Below are 18,813 nucleotides of genomic sequence, written 5' to 3'. Positions count from 1 at the left end.
TACGTTGCCTTTCTTAATATCTGCATTTTGGACAGTAATAGTCATGGTTACAGGCTTGTGTGATAAGGAAAGGGAGGATGTTCCCTGCTTGGCACTGAACTTCGTTCTGATCTCTGTTGTTTAAAATTCGGAGTGGTTCAGTTCCTGGTTGAGTGTCAGAGGCTAAGGCTTTTTAAGATTGATCTGAGGCTACAATCAGAATTACAGGAGATAAGGAACCTTGAGTGATTGCTTTTTGAAATGTGTCTACAATTTTCCAAGACGCTGCCGGTGGAAAATCTTATCACATGCTTGCTAAGGAGCATTTCAGAAGTTGGTTCTTCAGACAGTCTCTCTCTAGACAGGATGAAAAATGAAGACTTTCCAGAGAGCCAGCCTTTAATCAGGCTGAAGAGAGAGCTCAATTAGAGTACGAAGTTCTCAGGACTACCACGAACCCCAAAACTCAGGCCAGTAGGAGGAGCGCAGGCATCCCAGATCCTGCAGGAGGTCCCCACGGGGCTGTCATCACAAACTGTAAAGGAGGAATTCTGCTGGCATCATCCTGGGACTCCTGAATCTACATCAGACCTTATTTGGGGGCATAAGCAATGGTTATTATCGCAGGAAGGGTTGTTCCCAGAAAAAAACGGTATAATGGCCAAAATAGTCTTTACAATAATAATCATGACAATTGTGCCTGTTCATTCAGCCTTAAGTGCTTACAAAGCACTAGCTCAGGCAGTAAAGGACAGAGGTTAATACCCTCATTTTTACAGGTAAGAAATCCAGGGCTCAGCCCAGGAGTGGCACAAGTCCCACGAAAGTGAGATGTCACAATAATTATAAACCCCTAAAATTATTTTTAAGTGTTTATATATATTCTAACTCCTGAAAAATGGTCATAAGCAGACTCTACTCCTTGGCTATGAAATAATTCACAAATCTCAACAGCACTCACTTTAGACAGGCTCTGAACCCAGAGCGATCCAGACGTTAGCTAGTGAAATATTTAAAATACAGTCCATCACAGAGGAGGAAACTGAGGCTCTCCTGTCTGTGCCAGAGCCCTCGTCATTAAGCTCTCGGTAAGATGCCTCACCATGCTGCCGTCCTGGCTGTCTGCCGCAGCCCACCCCACTCCAGGCCCTCTGTTCACTCTGTCGCATTTGGTTCCCTGAGAACCCCTTTGAACAGAGAGGGAAACTGAGGCTGGGCGAGGCAAACTTGTTCACAGGCTTCCTGTTGATTAGCAGTGGGATCCGGACTGAAACCAGATCTCTCTGCAGCACACACCTGCGCCGTGTCCTTGACTGTCCCACCCCTCCCTAAACTGAAAATGTCATCATTGCTTGCCTTTTTACTACGTCAGCAAATCTTGAGGGTGAGACAGCTAAACGGAGAGAGATGGACAGAAATCTTGGCCATGGTTGCTACTGTTTCCCTTACTGTCCCCCGGACCAAGCTCAGGCTGCCACACTGCCAGGTACCCTGGGAGCTGTTGCCCTGACGCTTATTTTGCCCAGAGAGCTGCAGCAGCCTGGGGGCAGGGATGGGTTGGGGAGGATGGGGAGTTTGGACAGAGGCTGGTGCACTCCCATCAGAGGGCTTGGAGAGTAGCCGCCACCAGATCTGAGTCCCACGGAAGTTGAGAGACCTGCTGCTCTAATGTTTGCAGAAAGGACAAGGAAGGGAAGATCACTGTCCTTTTCCTGAGAATGACAGGTGGACATTCCTGCTGAGGTCATGCTGGGCATCCTGGCCCAGCCCTTGACATGTTAAGTGGAGAAGCCTTCTGTCGGGGAGTGCCAGTGGGAAGATGGCAACAAGCCATCGGGTGTGGGCAGTGCCCTGTGAATGATCTGCCTTTTTTTAATTATTATTAAATTTCCTTATTTTGATGCCGGCGCTTCCAGGCAAACCATAAAGCTGCCTCACCGCTCCGTCCCAAAGTGCAAGCTGTCAGGGCCCTCTCTGTATGTTCAGTACCTTGTGGGCTCTGGAGAGAGGCGAGTAACAGCAGTTGGGAAGGAAACCTACTACAGTTATTTTCTAGCACTCTTTTTTTTTTTTTTTTTAACTTAACAATTCCGCTTAGAAGCCTTTTGTATTTACCTCATTCTGGCTATACCCAAAATAATTGAACCACTCCCTCGCTGATGGACAAGTAAGTTGTTTTCCACTTTTTCTGTTAGGAAAGTAATGCTACCGTGGACATCATACATGTATCCTTATGCATTTGTCTTTCCTTGGAACAGATCCTCAAAATTCCACACTAGGTTAAAGGGGTGTTCTTATTTTAACATTATTTTAGAAATTGCGATATTGCTTTCAAAAAGGCTTTATCAAATCAGTATCCCATCAAAAGTGTATGAGAATGCCCAGGGATGTGGAGGATCTTTTCATAAGCTAATTTGCCACCCTATCTTCTACAGTAAAGTACCTGTTTAACTCTTTTGACTATTTTTAAATTGGGTTATTTCCTTTAAATTGGGTTATTAAGTTTCGAGAATACTTTATATAATCTGGGCACAAGTCCTTTTTCAGACATGTGATTTTCAAATACTTTCTCGTTGTCGTATTTTCTCATTTTCATTTCGTTTATTTCATGATTCATATTTTCATTCTTTTAGTAACTTCTAAGGAACCACGTTTTTATTGAAATAAGTCACGTTACCAACTAGTTGTTTTATGGATTGTGCTTCTGTTATATCTAAGAACTCTTTGCCTAATCCAAAGTCATAAAGGTCATCTCCCCGAAGCTTCAGTCTTAGATTTTACATGTAGGCCTGTGATTCATTTGAACATATGTGACATGATGTGAGCTGTGGATCAAAGTTCATTATTTTTGCACACAAATTTATATTTGTTCCACCACCATTTCTTGAAGACAGTATCCTTTTTCCACTGGATTGCCTTTGTGACTTTGTCAAAAATCATTATGTGTATACGCACACACACACACACACACACACCCCTCCTATTGTTTCATTAATCTACTTTTCTGTCTTAACACCAATATCACAGTGTTTTGATTACTGTAACTTTATAGTAAGTCTTGAAATCTGGCAGTAGTAGACCTCCAACTTTGTTGTTTCAAAATTTTCTGGCTTCTGTGGGTCCTTTATATTTCCACATGAATTTTAGAATCAGCTGGTCAATTTCTACAAAATCCCACTGGGATTTTGACTGGTTCTTGGATTAAATCTAGAGGCCGATCTGGGGGGAGTTGGCCTCTGAACAATCGCCCATGAACACAGTGTATCTCTCCATTTATTTAGAGCCTCTTTCATTTCTCCCAGCAATGATTTACAGATTTCAGTGTATAGATCTCAAACATATTTTGCCATATTTATCCCTAAGGATTTCCTATTTTTGGTGCAATTAAAAATGGATTTGAGTTTCAATTTCCTGTTGTTCGTTGCTAGTATCTAGAGATATGATTCCGTTTTGTGCATTTCTCCTGAACCCTGCCACCTCGCCAAATCATTTATCAGTTCTAGTGGCTTTCTCTGTAGGTTTTGACCAGATTTTCTACAGAGACAAATTACGTTGTCTGTGAAAGCACTTTTACTTCTTCCTTTCCAATATGGAAAACTTCTCTTTTTCTTGCATTACAGTAGCTAGGACTCCAGTACAATATTTCAAAGAAGTGGTAAGAATTTAAGCATCATTGTCTTGATCCTGGTCTTAGGGAAAGAACTTGTAGTGGGGTATAAGCTTTTAGTTTTTCAAAGATACCCTTATCAGGTTGAGGAAACTGGTTTTTATCCCTAACTTGTTGAGATTCTTAATCAGGAATGGATGTTCAATTTTTTCAAATACGTTTTCTGCATCTTTTGATCTAATTCTATTAATATAGTGAATTACATTGATAGGTTTTGGAATGTTCAACCAACTTTGCATACTCAGGACAAACTCCAATTGCTCATTATGTATCTTCCTTTTTCATATATTGTTCAATTTGATCTGCTAAAATCTTGCTGAGAATTTTTGCATCTATGTTCTCAAGGAATGTTAATCTGTAGTGTCCTTTTCTTGTAATGCCTTTGGTTGGTTATGTATAAAGATAAGGCTGGCCTCATGAAAAGCATTGGAAAGTAGGCATTCTTTCTCTGTTTTCAAGAAAATTTGGGGTAGTATTGGTATTACTTCTTCTTTAAATAGTTGATAGAATTCACTAATGAAGCTGTCTGAACTTGGAGTTTTCTTTGTGGGAAGATTCCATTTCTGCACAAGATAGGGGCTATTTAGCTATTTCTTTCTGACTAAGCTACAGTAGTTTCTGTCTTTTTGGTTCATTTTATCTAAGCTGTCAAATTACTAGCATAATGTTGTTCTTGATATTAGCTTATCCTTTTAATATCAGAAGACTTTATAGTGATGTCGTTTCTCTCATTCCTGATATTGGCAATCTCTTTTTTTTCCTAGTTAGTCTGACTAACGGCTTGTCAATTGTATTGATCTCCTCAAAAAATGAGCTTTGGGTTTCATTGATTTTCTCTATTATTTTTCTATTTTCCATTTTATTTGTAGCCACTCTGCTCTTTATTTTTTCTTTCTTTTCTTTGAGTATTAACTTGCTTTTCTTTACGTACTTTCTTAAGGTAGAGGCCTAAGTGGTGTTTCTTCCTGTCAAATATCAGTGTTGAATACTATAACTTATCCCTTAAACACGTGGAGCCCAACCTGGGGTTTGAACTTACAACCCTGAGATCAAGACCCCGAGATGAAGGTCAGACACTTAACCAAATGAGTCACCCAGGCTCCCCCTTCAAGTACTTCTTCAAAGACATTTTAAATTTTTTTTTTTACATTGTGTTTTCATTTTCATCCAGTACAAAGTACTGTTTACTTCTTTTATTTCTTTTTTGACCTATGGATCATTTAGAAATATGTTAATGGGATTTCCAAATATCTGGGGACTTTCCAAAAATCTTTCTGTTATTGATTTCTAACTTCATTCCCCTGTGATCAGAGGACATGTGTTGTATTTAAATTCTTTCCCCTTTATGGACACCTGCTTACGGCCATCATAATAAAAGTTTCTTGTGCCTTTGAAAAGATTGTCCATTCTGCTTTGACAGGCAGCAGCCATTTGGTCAAGTGAGCTGATGGTGTTCTTTCAGACCGTCTACATCCTTACCGATATTTTGTCTCTGTGTTCTTTTTTTTTCTTTTTAAGATTTTATTTATTTATTTGACAGATAGAGATCACAAGTAGGCAGAGGCAGGCAGAGAGAGAGAAAGTAGGAAGCAGGCTCCCTGCTGAGCAGAGAGCCTGATGCGGGGCTCGATCCCAGGACCCTGGGATCATGACCGGAGCCGAAGGCAGAGGCTTTAACCCACTGAGCCACACAGGCGCCCCTCTGTGTTCTATCAATGTATAAAATCAGCCATGGCGTGGGGGGTTTCTATCACAGAAGTTGACAAACACTACAAATTTGGTGGCCTTATTTTCCTCAGAGAGCCTGTGGCTAAACATTTGCCAGCAATGCCCCCCGCCCCCCCAGACCCGGTGCTCTGTGTTTTGACAAGCTCTAAGGTGATTCTGATGCCCGCCCCCGAATGTCTCCACCGGGTGCTTCCTGTGGACCCCTTCCACGTTCTACTACTTTCTGTCACAAGAGGAATGGGAAAACACACTGCTCCTGCTCCCCTGCCCCTCTCCCTGCCCCTACTCCTACCCAGTGCCTGAGCACCGCGCCAGGATCAAAGCCATGCTCTGGATGTGTGCGAGCAGGAGGGAGCTAGGCGGCCCAAAGCCAGATCTGAAGTCCCCTTGCTGTGATGGGAGCCACAGTGGGATTCTCTGGGTGAGAGGAGAACGGCGGGTCCCAAAGTCACAGGCTGGCTCCCCACGGCAGCTTTTCTTGCACACAGTCTACTACCACAGATGAGAAGCAAAGCTCTCCTGCGTCGGACATGGCTGGGGCACCCCTGGCTTGCCCTTGCTAGCCGTGGGACCAGGAGCTGCTGGCTCCACGTTGTCAACCTCCCTTTGATCCTCCAGGAAGAGGCGAATAGTAGTGCCTGCCCCAAGGGGCCTCCAGAAAGAGGAAATCCAAGCATTTCAAGCAAGAGCCAGGATTCTAGAACAATTCCATAAACAGTGCTATTTCTGCTTTTCTATGTAGCTGGAGTAGAAAGTAATGTCCATGTCAACCGTGTTATTCCCATTTTATGAATGACAGATTTCTAGGCACACAGGAAGAAAGCACGAGGCCCAGAATCACACACTTACGGAAACAGCGAGCACCTCGCTCTTAGCCAGCGATGGATCTCATCCACACCCTGCAATGAGCACGGTTCCCCGTCCTGGGGCGGCACTCCTCATTTATTCCCAGTAGTTCCGGATTCCCTAGCAAGAAAGAAATTGATAATTCAGTTACAACAATTACCAGCTGCTTCTCTGGTTTACTGCTGTAATTTCTCTAAAGCAAGTCTGTCCACACAGTGAAGATGCAGTCCTGCCTTTACGTTGCTTCTGAGAGAAAAGGTCTGTCAGTTGGTCCCTGCAGTGCCAGACCCCAGCAGCCATGGAGAGGTTTTCCAGACAGTTCCAGGAACTGTCTGGAAAAGATGGCATGAGGACATGAGCCCTCCATGAACACAGGCAGGAGCTGGGAGCTGGGGGTGGTGACATGATCGGGCCCCTTCCATGGGCAAATGCAGAGACAACAATGTTTTGCTGTGTCCCAGGCTCTGATGTAAGGACTTCCCAGGTATTCGTTCATTCAATGCCCACAACAGCCCCACAAATTATTATGATTATTCCTACTTCATGAATAACAGAATTATGAGGTTGCATTGAGGGCTTAAGCAATTTGTCTAAGGTCACACAGTGATTAAGTTCTGAGCCAGGATTTGAACCTGGACAATTAGGCTATAGGAATGGAGTTTAAAATAGGCTTCTCGTGGAGGGAGCCAAAAATGTATAGTCAGAACCATCTGTGGTCTTAAATGAGCAAATCTGAACATGTACAAAATGAAGAAAAGCCTCTGCAGCCATCAGTCCTTAAGAGAGAAAGGGGGTCCTGGCTGGCCCTGTGGGTGGGCCAAGGGCAGACGTAAAGGCAGTTGTGACAGCACCCCAGCTAGAGCAGGACCCCCTGAACAGGAATCTGGTGTCTTGATGCCCCCATGAGAAATGGCAGTTACTGTGCCATTGTCCCGACGTGGAAGCCGAGGTTCAGAGAAGTTAAGTGGTCTGCCTAAGGTCACACAGCCCGGAAGTGTAGAGCTGAGACTCAAACCTACAGCCCACGCTCTTTCCCTGCATCTCTTAGCCTGACTGCCAGATTCCAGTGTCAGAGAGTGGGGTGGGCTCCCCCCACCGCCCCGGTGTCACGTACACACACAGGTATCCCAGGCACAGGGCATGATCAGCGCTGGGTACCTCCTGTGTGGTAGCTGACTCCCACTGGACAAGAAATGAAATCCCACCCACCAGGAGGGGGCAGAGCTGGACTCTGATCTGTTGATCTGTGGTTCCTCCTGTGCCAGCTGGGGGCCAGTTCCCTACAAGAAGCCCGCCTTCCTGTCCCTGACCCTCAACAGCCTAAAACTCAGGCTCCAGGAAGGCTGCAGATGGGTGCCCTGGAACGGGCAGTGAGATGGTGTGGATGATGGGGGCCGTCTTCCCTGCTCCAGATTTGCATTTCTGTGCCTTACCCAGGGAGTAACGTTTCCAGGCAGTCCCGGCCCTGCCTGTGGGCAGAGCTCTTACCACCGTGTGTGTAAACCATAGCGCCCACCCCACTCCACCAGGGGCCCCAGACGGGCTCCTCGAGGTACCCAGTCTGCCCAGCCAGGGCCTGGACGGCCACGCCCCGAACTCCGCGGCCCCGCCCTCTCTCTCCAGAAGCCCTTTCCCAGCCATCTCATGCCTCCTGTGTTTGTGTCTGTCTCTTCGTTTTAGGGATTTATTTCTCTACAAGGAACCCGGGTGACCGAACTTCTTCCTGGCCCTGAGGACGCAGGAAAGCACCTCTTTGAGATCAGCCCAGGTAGGCCCAAGTATCTTTCGGCTCTGTGCAGGGGCTGGTGTTGGTGACCCCAATGGGGGGCATCACTGCGCCCCTGGCCCAGAAGGGCAAACCTTCTTTAGGATGTTCCCCATAGGAACATCAACACTGTCTCCAAGGACAACTCAGAAATTTGGGCCGAATCTAGGGACTATTGCAAATTTGGGCGAGTATTAGAAAATCCAGCCAACTAAGTAATTAGCTTTTGGGAGAGAGGAAAATGTGGATTTTAAAGTTCACAAGAAACGCGAGGGAAACCAGTCCATGGGAACTTCTTGGGGCCAAGGTCCAAACACAGCATCTGGATCACAGGCAGAGAAGTCCAGGGAAAACCCACCAGCCCGGGGACAGAGCGTTCCAGTGAGCTCTTTGGTGCCACTCAAAACAGAGAATGGTGACATGGTGGGAGGAAGGGAAATATTTTAACCCGAGGAACTGTGTCGTGTTAGCAGTTACAAAACCATCTTTTAAAAATTCCCAGTTTTAAAATGTGACTGTTGTGGAACTAAACAGATGTGTCTTGAAGGTGAGTCAGTCTGCTTCTAGAAGGGCTGCTTCCACAGGCGCTGTTTTCCTACCTAGGCTTCCCCCGACTCAGAGTCTGAGACAAGGCTCTGAGCCCTTTATTCAGAGGGGATTCCCAAAAAAGTAGGGGGGAGGGAGCAGGGAGGGAGGAAAGCCATATGGGGAGTGCTAGTGAGCTGACTGCTGCTGGGAACGGAGGTTCCATTCCAGCAGGAGTGGTGGAGACTACGGGAGCAGGCCGCAGAGGGTCCGGCCCATGGAGCGAGGAGGCTGGGGGTCACCCGCCTGCATCCACCTGCCCACTGTTAATTCCACCAGCTGCTTCCTGGGAGCTAACTTGGCACCTTTGGCCTGCCTGAGGCACCGCTGAGCTCTCTACAGACAGAGAAGGCTTGAGCCCATCGCAGGAGCTGGAGTGAGGAGGCCATCCTGGAGGATGGGAACAGCGAACCCTGGGGCTCTAGCCAGGGTATGGGCGATGGGTGACTAGTCATTCCGTGCCACTAGCGTGCTGTCCACATGTAGACTTCCTTCTGGGAAGTAGTGGCTGTGGACTGAGCACACCAGAGTCTCACAGGGCTCTATGAGCCAACTCGTTTACAGTTTCCAAACAGTCTGAGGGGGTGACCCAACCAGCAGCCCGACCAAGGGAGGGATCGGGCCAGGCTCAGGCCAGCCAGCGGCGGCCCCTGGGGAGCTGCAGTGAGTGCAGCCAAGCCTGGGGCAGGGACTTGTTCACCTCTGCTCTGTCCACACTGGGAATTACAGAAGACACAGGCAGAACGTGATGTGCAGGGAGCCCTTCCTTGATTTCATGTCCTTTGTGCAAAATACGAGGACCCAGGGTTTCATTTGGGTTGTCCTACGTGGGTATTTAATCCACTGCAAAACCTTTGGTATTCATACTGCATATTGGAAGGGGACAGCAGAGAGGTCCCAAGTGTGGCATGGAAAAGAGAAGCTTGGTTGACTGTGGAACAGGGGCAAAGGCTTCTGCAAAGAAGGTAGGGAAGAAATGGAGAGGACAGTGAGGTGGACAGGGCCCAGCCATCTGCAGGAGGGCGAGCAGGCCAGGGAAGGGAGGCTGGGGGATGGGCCAGGGGCCCTGGGCTTGACAGTCAAGGAGGAGGAAGGCAGGGCAGCTGGAACTGAAAGGTAGAGGTCAGCACACACTCGCCATGAATTCAACAAGGCCCTGAGTTTGTGCCCCAAGAACCAGATAGGAGAAACCAGCAGGGTGCAGGCTTTTGATTTGGTTCAGAACTATTTGCAAGGATTTCTTTGAAAATGGCAAAGGGGGGTTGTGGAGAAGACCCATTTGTCATACAAGGCAGCATTCACAGGTCCCGGGGATTAAGATGTGGACACCTCTGTGGGACCATTATTCTGCCTAGTGCCATGTTCGAAACATCCTTCTAAGGGAGAGTCCTTTTATGACTGTTATATTTTTTAAAATCCTGGGGGTTAGAAAGGATAAGCAGCTTGCCCAAGGATGCACAGCGAGATGGTAGCAGAGGGTCAGGGTGATATCTAGGGAAAAAGTCATCCACCAGACCAGATCGCTGGTTCGGGACCTAGCGGGTTTCCCAGCAGGGTGCGGGAGGTCTGGGGATGTAGTTATAGGAAGAAAAGTTCCCCCCAGCCCTCTATCCCAAGCACAGCAGTGCTCTAAGCACCCCATTCGTGCCAGCCCCAAGAGCACCCAGCGCTACCCTCCTGCCTTTGGACATGTAGCCCTCCCGAAGGCTTGGGGGCAAGGTAGGGGTGGGGTGGGAGTGAAGGCAGCGGTGAAGCCACTCAGGAAAAGCGGGTCGGTGGTGGGCAGAGAGGGGTCTGGTCAGCCTTTGTGGAACACTGCGCAGGAAAGGCTCAGTCATCTCCTTGGGCAAGTCACTGTGACTGCAAAAGGCCAGGTGGGGCATGTGTATTGCCACACCCAGTTCCCCAGAGGGGAGCACTTAATGACAACCAGGAAATGTGGCAGAACCCAAGTAGGATAATGCATGAGATCAGCTACATGAATTTTAAGTTATAGTTTTGTTTTTGTTCTTCAACTGTATTTTTAAAAAATCGCAAGTTTCATCAGGATAGAAGAGGAAATCGAAGACAGAAAAAAAAATACTGTGTGCGCCCTCTACTGGAGATACCTGCCAATTACAAAACAGACATTACAAGCCCTTCTACCTACCCCGCTGCCACCCCTCCCCCGCCATCCCATCCCCCACATCACCATTTCAACCAGGCCACACCATGATTGGGACTGGGCTACCACAGAAACTAAGTGGTGGGACTGAAGCTTGAGACACCTCCAAACCGGAGTCTAAACCAGAGTCCTGAGTCAGGCAGAAGGAACCAGACCCCAGAAAGGGGCTGGGATTCAAGGACCTTGGGTCTTCTCACCTGATCACTTCTGCCCAGACAGTTAGTTGTCTGGTAAGATCTTTTGATTTGGATTAAGACAGATAAAGATATAGATATAGATAGATATAGATGTTTGGTGTTCACGCTAGTCCTGGACACATAGCTCCTAAAACCTTCAGAATTTCCTAAGTGAAGAGAATGGTAAAAGTGTCTTTTGTTATGTTAGTGAGAAGACTTTTGGGGAGCCCCCCCAGGTCATCTAAGGATGGACACTGGTTGTCAGGGGAACCAAGCACGTGTTTAGAAGATAGGAGCTTTCAGGTAGACCTCCGGGTAGGGAGAGAGGCTGAATATTGAGTTCAGTCACCAATAGCCAGCGATTTAATCAGTCATATCTATGTAATAAAGCCTCTATTAAAAAAAACAAAAAAGAGAGGGTTTGGAAACCTTCCAGGTTGATGAGCAGGTGGAGATCTGGGGAGGATGGAGCACACAAGGAAGGTCCGTCCGCATGCCTTCCCACATACCTTGCCTTATGCACTCTTTCCATCTGGCTGTTCCTGAGTTATATCTTTGTATAATCAACCAGTGATCTAGAAATGAAAATGTTTCCTTGAGTTCTGTAAGCCGCTCTAGCAAATTAGTCAAACCCAAGGAGGGGATTGTTGGAATCTTTGATCTCTGGCCCATTGGTCAGAAGCACAACGTGACCTTGCGATTGGCATCTGAAGGCAGGGGAGGGGAGCTGTCTTGTAGGACTGAACCCTTTACCTGTGGGATCTGACATTTTCTCCAGGTTAGTGTGAAAATAGAGTAAGTTGTAGGATGCACAGCTGGTGTCGGGGAATGGGTTGGTGATGTGGGAAAAACCCACACACACTATAATTAGTGGCCAGAATTTTACCTGGCAAGCCCCACTGACTCTTGACCCTTTGAAAGCTGTCTGCCCCTTGCTGACTTGATCTTGCTGGGTTCCCTGTCTTGGCAAAGCAGGCATCCACCCCAGGCCAGGTTTAGGCCTCCCTCTATATACATGGGAATGGAGTGAGGAGTGGAGATGCTTGCTTTAGCACGGTGGACAGAAAGAGTTGCTAAATCCACAAGACACTTGTGTCTAATGGAGCAAATTAGGTAATTGATAAAGCAAGGGCAACTTGTCTCAAATTTTCTTCTTCCGGTATTAGCATAGTGTTACCAAACAAAGGCAGTTCAGCTGCCTACAGGGATTTAGATGGGAGCCCTAAGTCGTTCTGGTGAGTAACCGCATGAATGCCACATCTTCTCCCTCACTGGTTATGTCTTGCAAGAGCCCTGATTGCAGGAGAAGTCAGCTCAGGCTAACTCAGGCAAAGGGAGAATTGGCCAGAGGTCATGGGGCCACACAGAATCATCGGGAAGCTGGGTTGCTGACTGTGGAAGGGGCAGGCAGCGGGGCTGCTCAGTGGTCCTGGAGGCAGGAACGGAGAGCAGGGCAGTACTGTGTGCTAGAAAGGTTGAATCCCAGCGGACTCCTCAGTCCTGGTGTCGCTTGCTCAAGTCCAGACTCTTAGTGTTTGTGTTTTGGCCATAGGACTGCACCTGGCAACCTTGGGGTGGTAAGGAAAGTCCTTTCCGCTCCAGTGTCTGGACAGACCCGCCCACTAAAACTTCACACAGAGACAGCAAGGAGCCCCTAAATGGACCGTGGTGCCTTCGGGAAGGGAGGGGAGGAGACTGTCTCCAGCAAACATTATTGCACCAGACACAGTTCATGGTTCTGTTTTCTCAAGGGCCAGGAGTCACATCACTGGCCTTGGCCTCTCTACACAGCCTCACCAGGCCCCATGAGGGGATGCCTTTCCAGGTGCATTTCCTCCCCGGGGGTGCTAGGACCTCAGCAGGGGGGACTGAGGATAAGTCTTTGTGGGATGTGAAGGGCTGTTGCCCTGCATCTGAGGGGGCAGAGGAAAGTGCGGTCGTCTTGAGCAGGAAGGCAGAGAGGATATATAATAATGGCTGCTCTGAAGTCTGGGCCCTGTTCCCATGCCTGAACGCCTGTCTGCTTTGGGCCCCCAGACTATCTTTGTCAAGATAAAGTGCTGGAGACTCTGGTGGAGGCCGCCCAGCTCAGAGCTCTGGCAGGCCCCTCACTCTTCCATGGAGCTCCCAGACTGCCTCCTCCTAACCTCCCAAACACCCTGTGAGCCATCAGCCCTGGTGCGGGTGCCTCTGACATCCTGGGTGTTCAGCTCTAACCAGGGTTGTGGGGTTGAAGTTATAGGCAAAGCGAGCACTGGCACCACGTGGAAGTCCAGGGAGACGTCCATTGGGCCCCAACATGAGAGGGTTGCCGACCCCAGAGGCAGGCTGGTGTCTGCGTGCAGAAAAGAGAGTCCCAGGTAAAGTCAGGAGGCCGAGCCTGCTTGCTGCACTCTCCCAGAGGTGCCTGGTGTCCCCATAGCATCTGGCTCTAGTCTGTGTTCCAGGCTGCCCATCTCGCCTGGGGTCCGGACAAGTCACTGAATATCCCTGTGCCTGTGTTTCATCATTTGTGTAAGGGGAGTAGGAACAGAACTTAGGGCCTCGGGTTTGGGGAGGGTACAGTGAGATCCAGGAGCCCAGCTCCTAGGAGGTACCTGCTAGTTTTACATCCTTTCCTCCTCCCTGCTGTCTCTCCGTTTACCATTTTTTTTTAAGACTTTATTTATTTATTTGACAGAGAGAGAGAGATCACAAGTAGGCAGAGAGGCAGGCAGAGAGAGAGAGAGAAGGAAATAGGCTCCCCGCTGAGCAGAGAGCCTGACATAGGACTCGATCCCAGGATCCTGAGATCATGACCTGAGCCAAAGGCAGAGGCTTTAACCCACTGAGCCACCCAGGCGCCCTGTTTACCATTATTATTAATCATAACAGCACAGTCACTGCTTAGCAGATACCTGCAAATAAACATCCCAGTACAAACGAGTGCTCTGACAGAGACGTGCCCAGGGCTGAGAGCCTAAAGCTAGGAGGGAGGGTGACTTGCCTGGGTGGTTAGGGAAGGCTTTGCTCTTCCAGATGACCTCCCAGAAAGAATGGGTTCTAGCAGTTTCTAACGGCTGCACAGGTTCTTTGAAGCCACTCCGGGCCCTGAGCTTGCAGATGCCTGTCCTTATCCAGCCGGCAGCTCAGAGCAGTCAGGAGCACTGCCACCCGCTATCTCTGAGGCCTGACCTTGAAACAAAGCCAGCGCACACAGATTACCCCAGAGAAGTAGACTGATACCGTGCTCCTGACCTCCACAGAGCATCGCTCATCTCATTAGCGGACTCCCGAGCGGGTGCCGAGCTCAGCCTATCTCGGCACCTGGTACCAGCCAGCCTGCGTATCGGCCTGACCTCACGCGGCCCCGCTGAGTCTGCCTGCCGAGCGCCAGACGATGGGTAATGACTAGGAATCAGACGTGAAGTCCACCCGCTCCTCACCCCTGGGAGGAGAGAATCAACTAGTCCCAGAGTGGTAGCTTGGACTTCCCAGCTTTGCGGTCTGGCCCTCCAGAAACAGGTGTGAGAAGCTCCCCCCCGGGGTCCCTGGAAATAGATGCCCTTGAAGAGGAATGTGCAGTTCATTCTTTTGGCCAGAATCAGGCTCCAGAACAGCTCTGTTCTATAGAAACCTGATGCAAGCCACGTTTATCGTGAGATGAACCACCGCGCTGCTCAGTGACACCAGCCACGTTCCACCTGTGTCTGGTGAACCGAGGTGCAAAGAGGAGGTGACTCAGTGCAATGCTAGTAGAAAAGGTGCTCAGCGAGCGCCCTTACAATGAAAGCGAAATGGGGAGGGAGGAAGAGTAACTGGGGGAAAAGCCTGGGCTTTGGAGTCGGACCCAGATCCACATTTCAGCTCTGCCGCTCACTAATTTGGAGGACTTGGACTAATCATTTAAATTCTCGAGTCTTCTTTTCATTATCAGATAATAGGAATAAACTTGGCAAGATGGCTGGGACCAACAAGTGAACTAAGATATATGGAGGAGCAGGGGACACTCCCCCCACCTTCTGCTACCTGTTTTCTCTCCCTCCTTTCCTTCCTCCCCTTCTTTCTTTCTTTCTCCTTCCTTCCTTCCTTTCTTTCTCTTTCAACTCCTCTTTTATCGGCGATATATAAGCAATCGTCAAATAAGATTTCAAATTTCTTTCGTCTGTTGTTTAAAAAACAGGAATCTCAGCTCTCAAGCAGTTCTTCTCAGACGTCCCTGCGTGCCAGATCCCCTGGAGGGCTTGTTAAAACCAGACTGCTGGGCTCATCCCCAGACTTACTGCTTCCAGAATTCTGGGGTGGGGACTGAGAATCCGCATTTACAGCCATCTCGCCCAATGATGCTGGTCCAGGAACCACCCTCGGACAGGTTAAAACAGAGCTCACAAAAGGAAGGAATACATTTTCTATTGAATACCCCTTCCATTGGTGCCGTTTTCCAATTTTTGAAGACCGAGCCGTGCATCTGTGTTTTGCACTGGGCACCACCAATTCTGCAGCCAGGCTGGAGGACAGTGGAAGAGCAGGAGCAGGGGGAAGGTAGCCCAGAGGCTATGTTTACAGAGATGAGTCTGGAATCAAGAAGGTGCTATCTGGGCCTGGGGCCAATTCGGCATTGTTCTAGGACTGACCGATGACTGACACAAACAGGCTATCTCCAACACGGATGGGGGCTGGAGGTCACCACACTTACCTGCAGCTCTGAGGTTCCCCCCCCCAAAATCCCCTTTCCACAATAACCTCTTCAATGATAGAGTTCAAAAGCCAGACCCAGCACTTACTAGCTACATGACCTTTGGCAAGTTGCTGACTTCTCCGTGGCTCAGTTTCCTTATGCACAAAATGTGGATAATCTTCTGCTTGGGTTAGGAATCAGAGGGAGACTGAGGATACACACACACACACACACACACACACACACACACACACGTGTCCAGGTGTAACTGATGGAATCTGAATGGCCTGTGTGAATCATACCAAGGTCCGTTGTCTGGTTTGGATATTGTGCTGTAGTTACATAGGTATGTAGGTGTAGGTACATAGGTGCCTAGGTACATAGGATGTTTCCCTGCGGGAGGCTGGGGCAGGGTCCTCAGCACCTAGGGGCACATTTACATTTCTTTGCAACTTCCTGTGAATCTAGAATTATTTCTAAATAAAAAGGGTTTTGAAAACACCTGCCCGCCCCACAGTGCTGCTGTAACATTGTGCACCTACAGCTTCGGGTAATACCTGTGTTGAGTGTTCCATGAAGTCTGGCAAGTAGTATAACAAGGTGTCCGCAAAATGGAGACGCAGAAGATAAATTTATTTTTGAGACGGATGTTGGTAACCTTTCCAAAGAGTCCATTCAGGGTGCTTTTCTTCAACCACCAGACACCTTTTCAGATAAAATGCCTCTGAATTTAAAGCAGTGGCTCTGCTTGTTCGTCTCTTAAAACGTATGGCAATACAGTACTTTCTCTGGATTTTGTAACTTTTTAGACACTCGGTGGTGTGTTTGTTGGTGGACATTGTTCCTTAGAAGTGTTTCCCCTGAAAAGGCATTCAATTATTGTTTGAAACTATGCCCCTCATGCTATTAAGCACGTTCACGTTTCCTGACTTTGTAGACCCCTGTGTGTGACTCTCCCTCACCTCACCAGTCTGCCCACCTTCTGTGTGGTCCAGCCCTTGCACGTCTGGTCCCAGACATGGTTGCCGACTGACTGAGTGAAAGGCCACTCATCAAGGGAGACCTGCTCATTCCTCCAAGTGTAACTGATCCTGTTCCTGGGCAGCAATTAGGTCCTTTATTCTTCTGCAGGACACAAACAATGTGAGATTCTTTTTTTTCTTTCTTCTTCTTTTTTTTTTTTTTTTTTTGGTAAGATTTTATTTATTTGAGAGAGAGAAAGAGAGTTGGGGTGGGGAGGAGATGAGCAGAGGGAGAAGGACAAGCAGACTCTGTGCTGAGCACAGGGTTCAATCTCACGACTCTGAGATCATGACCTGAGTTGAAACCAAGAGTCAGATGCTCAACCAGCTGAGGCTCCCGGAAACCCACAACATGAGATTCTTAAAGTCATTTGTTGAGTTTCTTTTTAGACAGGGAAGTGAGAAGGGTACCCTAGCACGTATTGGCCTCATCTTCCTAACACCCTGGCGAGTGGATATTATGCCGTCTTACAGATGTGGAAGCTGGCCCAGAGGGGAAACTTGTCCAGGGTCACCCAACTAGTAGAAAGTGGAGTCCAGGCTCTACGCCGCTGCAGGGTCTCACCCTTGCACAGGCAGGCGCTGGGTACCAAAGCTCTGAGATGTGGAGGGGCACAGACAGAAATTCCTCAGCTGGAGATACCGCATCTGATAGTGAAGGGGCAACGTGCAGGGGGAGGCACGCTCTGTGCCAGCTCGGAACAAAGATGTAGATAAAATTCTTTGCAAGTGATCTCAGCCAGACTAAATCTCCAGATAAATTAAGATGAGGGGAGGAATGTGGCAGGGATTAGTGGGGTGGGGGTGGGGGTGTGGTTAGAGGGCCCAGGTCACCTCTGAAAAGCCAAGCCCAGGTGCAGAAGCTTCTCCAGTGGGGAGCCTTCCGCTTAGGAACTTTCTTAGACCAAAGGCTGATCTTTCGTCTAGGTCATTCGTACACCAGGTGTGGTCCACGGACCTGCTGCCTCCATCACCTGGGAGCGACAGCCACAAAGGGTGAGGTAAACCAGGGCCAGTGACCCAGGAGCGGACTCTGGCAGGACATATTTTGTTTGGCTCATGAACTATTTTTCAAAGCACAAAGTTTTACTTATGGGAAATATCGATTTCTCTAAAGTAAATGTGGGTTTGTTTTCTCCGCATGAACAGCGTGCAGCGACTCAAGGACAGGTCCCTCCGAGACAGGGCTTGATGGCTCTCCATTTGGCTAGAATCCCCACCACTCCCTAATGTACCCCATCTTCTTCCTCCGTTCATTGTCTGTGCCTGATCTCTATGTAAAGGTTCGAGTCCGAGAACCCTAGTGCAGCTGATCATATGCTCAAATCCAAGACGGCTAGAAAATGACAGTCGCACGTTGGCTGAATCATTTGACATTTCCAGGTACTCCTCATGGGGGGTTGTGGGTAAGGGCAAGGTGTTCACTCACACGGTCTGAGATTCAGGGCTGTCTCAGACTCTTCCCGGGTCTGGGGTCCTGAGGCAGTCACCTAAGCCCTCATGCTGAGAGCTCTCCATTGGTATGATGTCCCCCCTAGAAGCAGGGGTGATGCCCCCAGCCTGACACGTGGTTAGCCAGAACTAATTCGCAAGACATTAGTCCCTGCAGCTGCCAGAGCAACATGACACACAGGAATATAGACAGGCATCTATTCCCCGCATTGCTAACATTTCCGCACGAGTGATGTCAATTATTACTCATTAGTGATTATGTTGATTATCGATAGTTTCCATAAAGGTGGACCTCTTCCATAAATATTTAAAATTCAGTGTGGCTAAATATTTTAGACACTTGAACATGTATACATATCAAAAGCACGAAATAGGGCCGCCTGGGTGGCTCAGTGGGTTAAAGCTTCTGCCGTCAGCTCAGGTCATGATCCCAGGGTCCTGGGATCAAGCCCCGCATCAGGCTCTCTGCTCAGCAGGGAGCCTGCTTCCTCCTCTGTCTGCCTGCTTCTCTGCCTGCTTGTGATCTCTGTCTGTCAAATAAAGAAATAAAATCTTTAAAAAAAAAAAGGCACGAAATAAAAACACGAGCCTACGAAATAGAAGCATTAAAGATATTACCCTTCTCATAAAAATTCTTAGCAGATTAAATTAATAAAATAGCCCAACATAGCAGACCAAACCCCATAAAATCAACAAAATTTTAATAATCATGAACACTTGAAATGAAATACTATTTGATGTTACTCTTGAAATTGTGAGCCTATTTTGTGCC

The 18,813-nt window shown here is 48.2% G+C and overlaps 1 protein-coding gene across 4 annotated transcripts in view; it reads left to right on the top strand.

The window, feature by feature from the left end:
* Positions 1–18,813, top strand: part of ARHGAP22 (Rho GTPase activating protein 22) — a 162,473-nt gene that overhangs the window by 69,060 nt on the left and 74,600 nt on the right. For all 4 annotated transcript variants that reach the window (XM_046027290.1, XM_046027289.1, XM_046027287.1 and 1 more), the window contains exon 3: positions 7,901–7,988. In XM_046027290.1, coding sequence (XP_045883246.1) covers positions 7,901–7,988 — 88 coding nt within the window. The remainder of the gene's footprint in view (positions 1–7,900; positions 7,989–18,813) is intronic.

The sequence above is a fragment of the Meles meles genome, chromosome 13 (assembly GCF_922984935.1).
Source record: "Meles meles chromosome 13, mMelMel3.1 paternal haplotype, whole genome shotgun sequence".
Classification (NCBI taxonomy): Eukaryota; Metazoa; Chordata; class Mammalia; order Carnivora; family Mustelidae; genus Meles; species Meles meles.
Note: the sequence above shows the minus strand (reverse complement) of the source record. Positions and strands in the feature narration are given on the sequence as shown.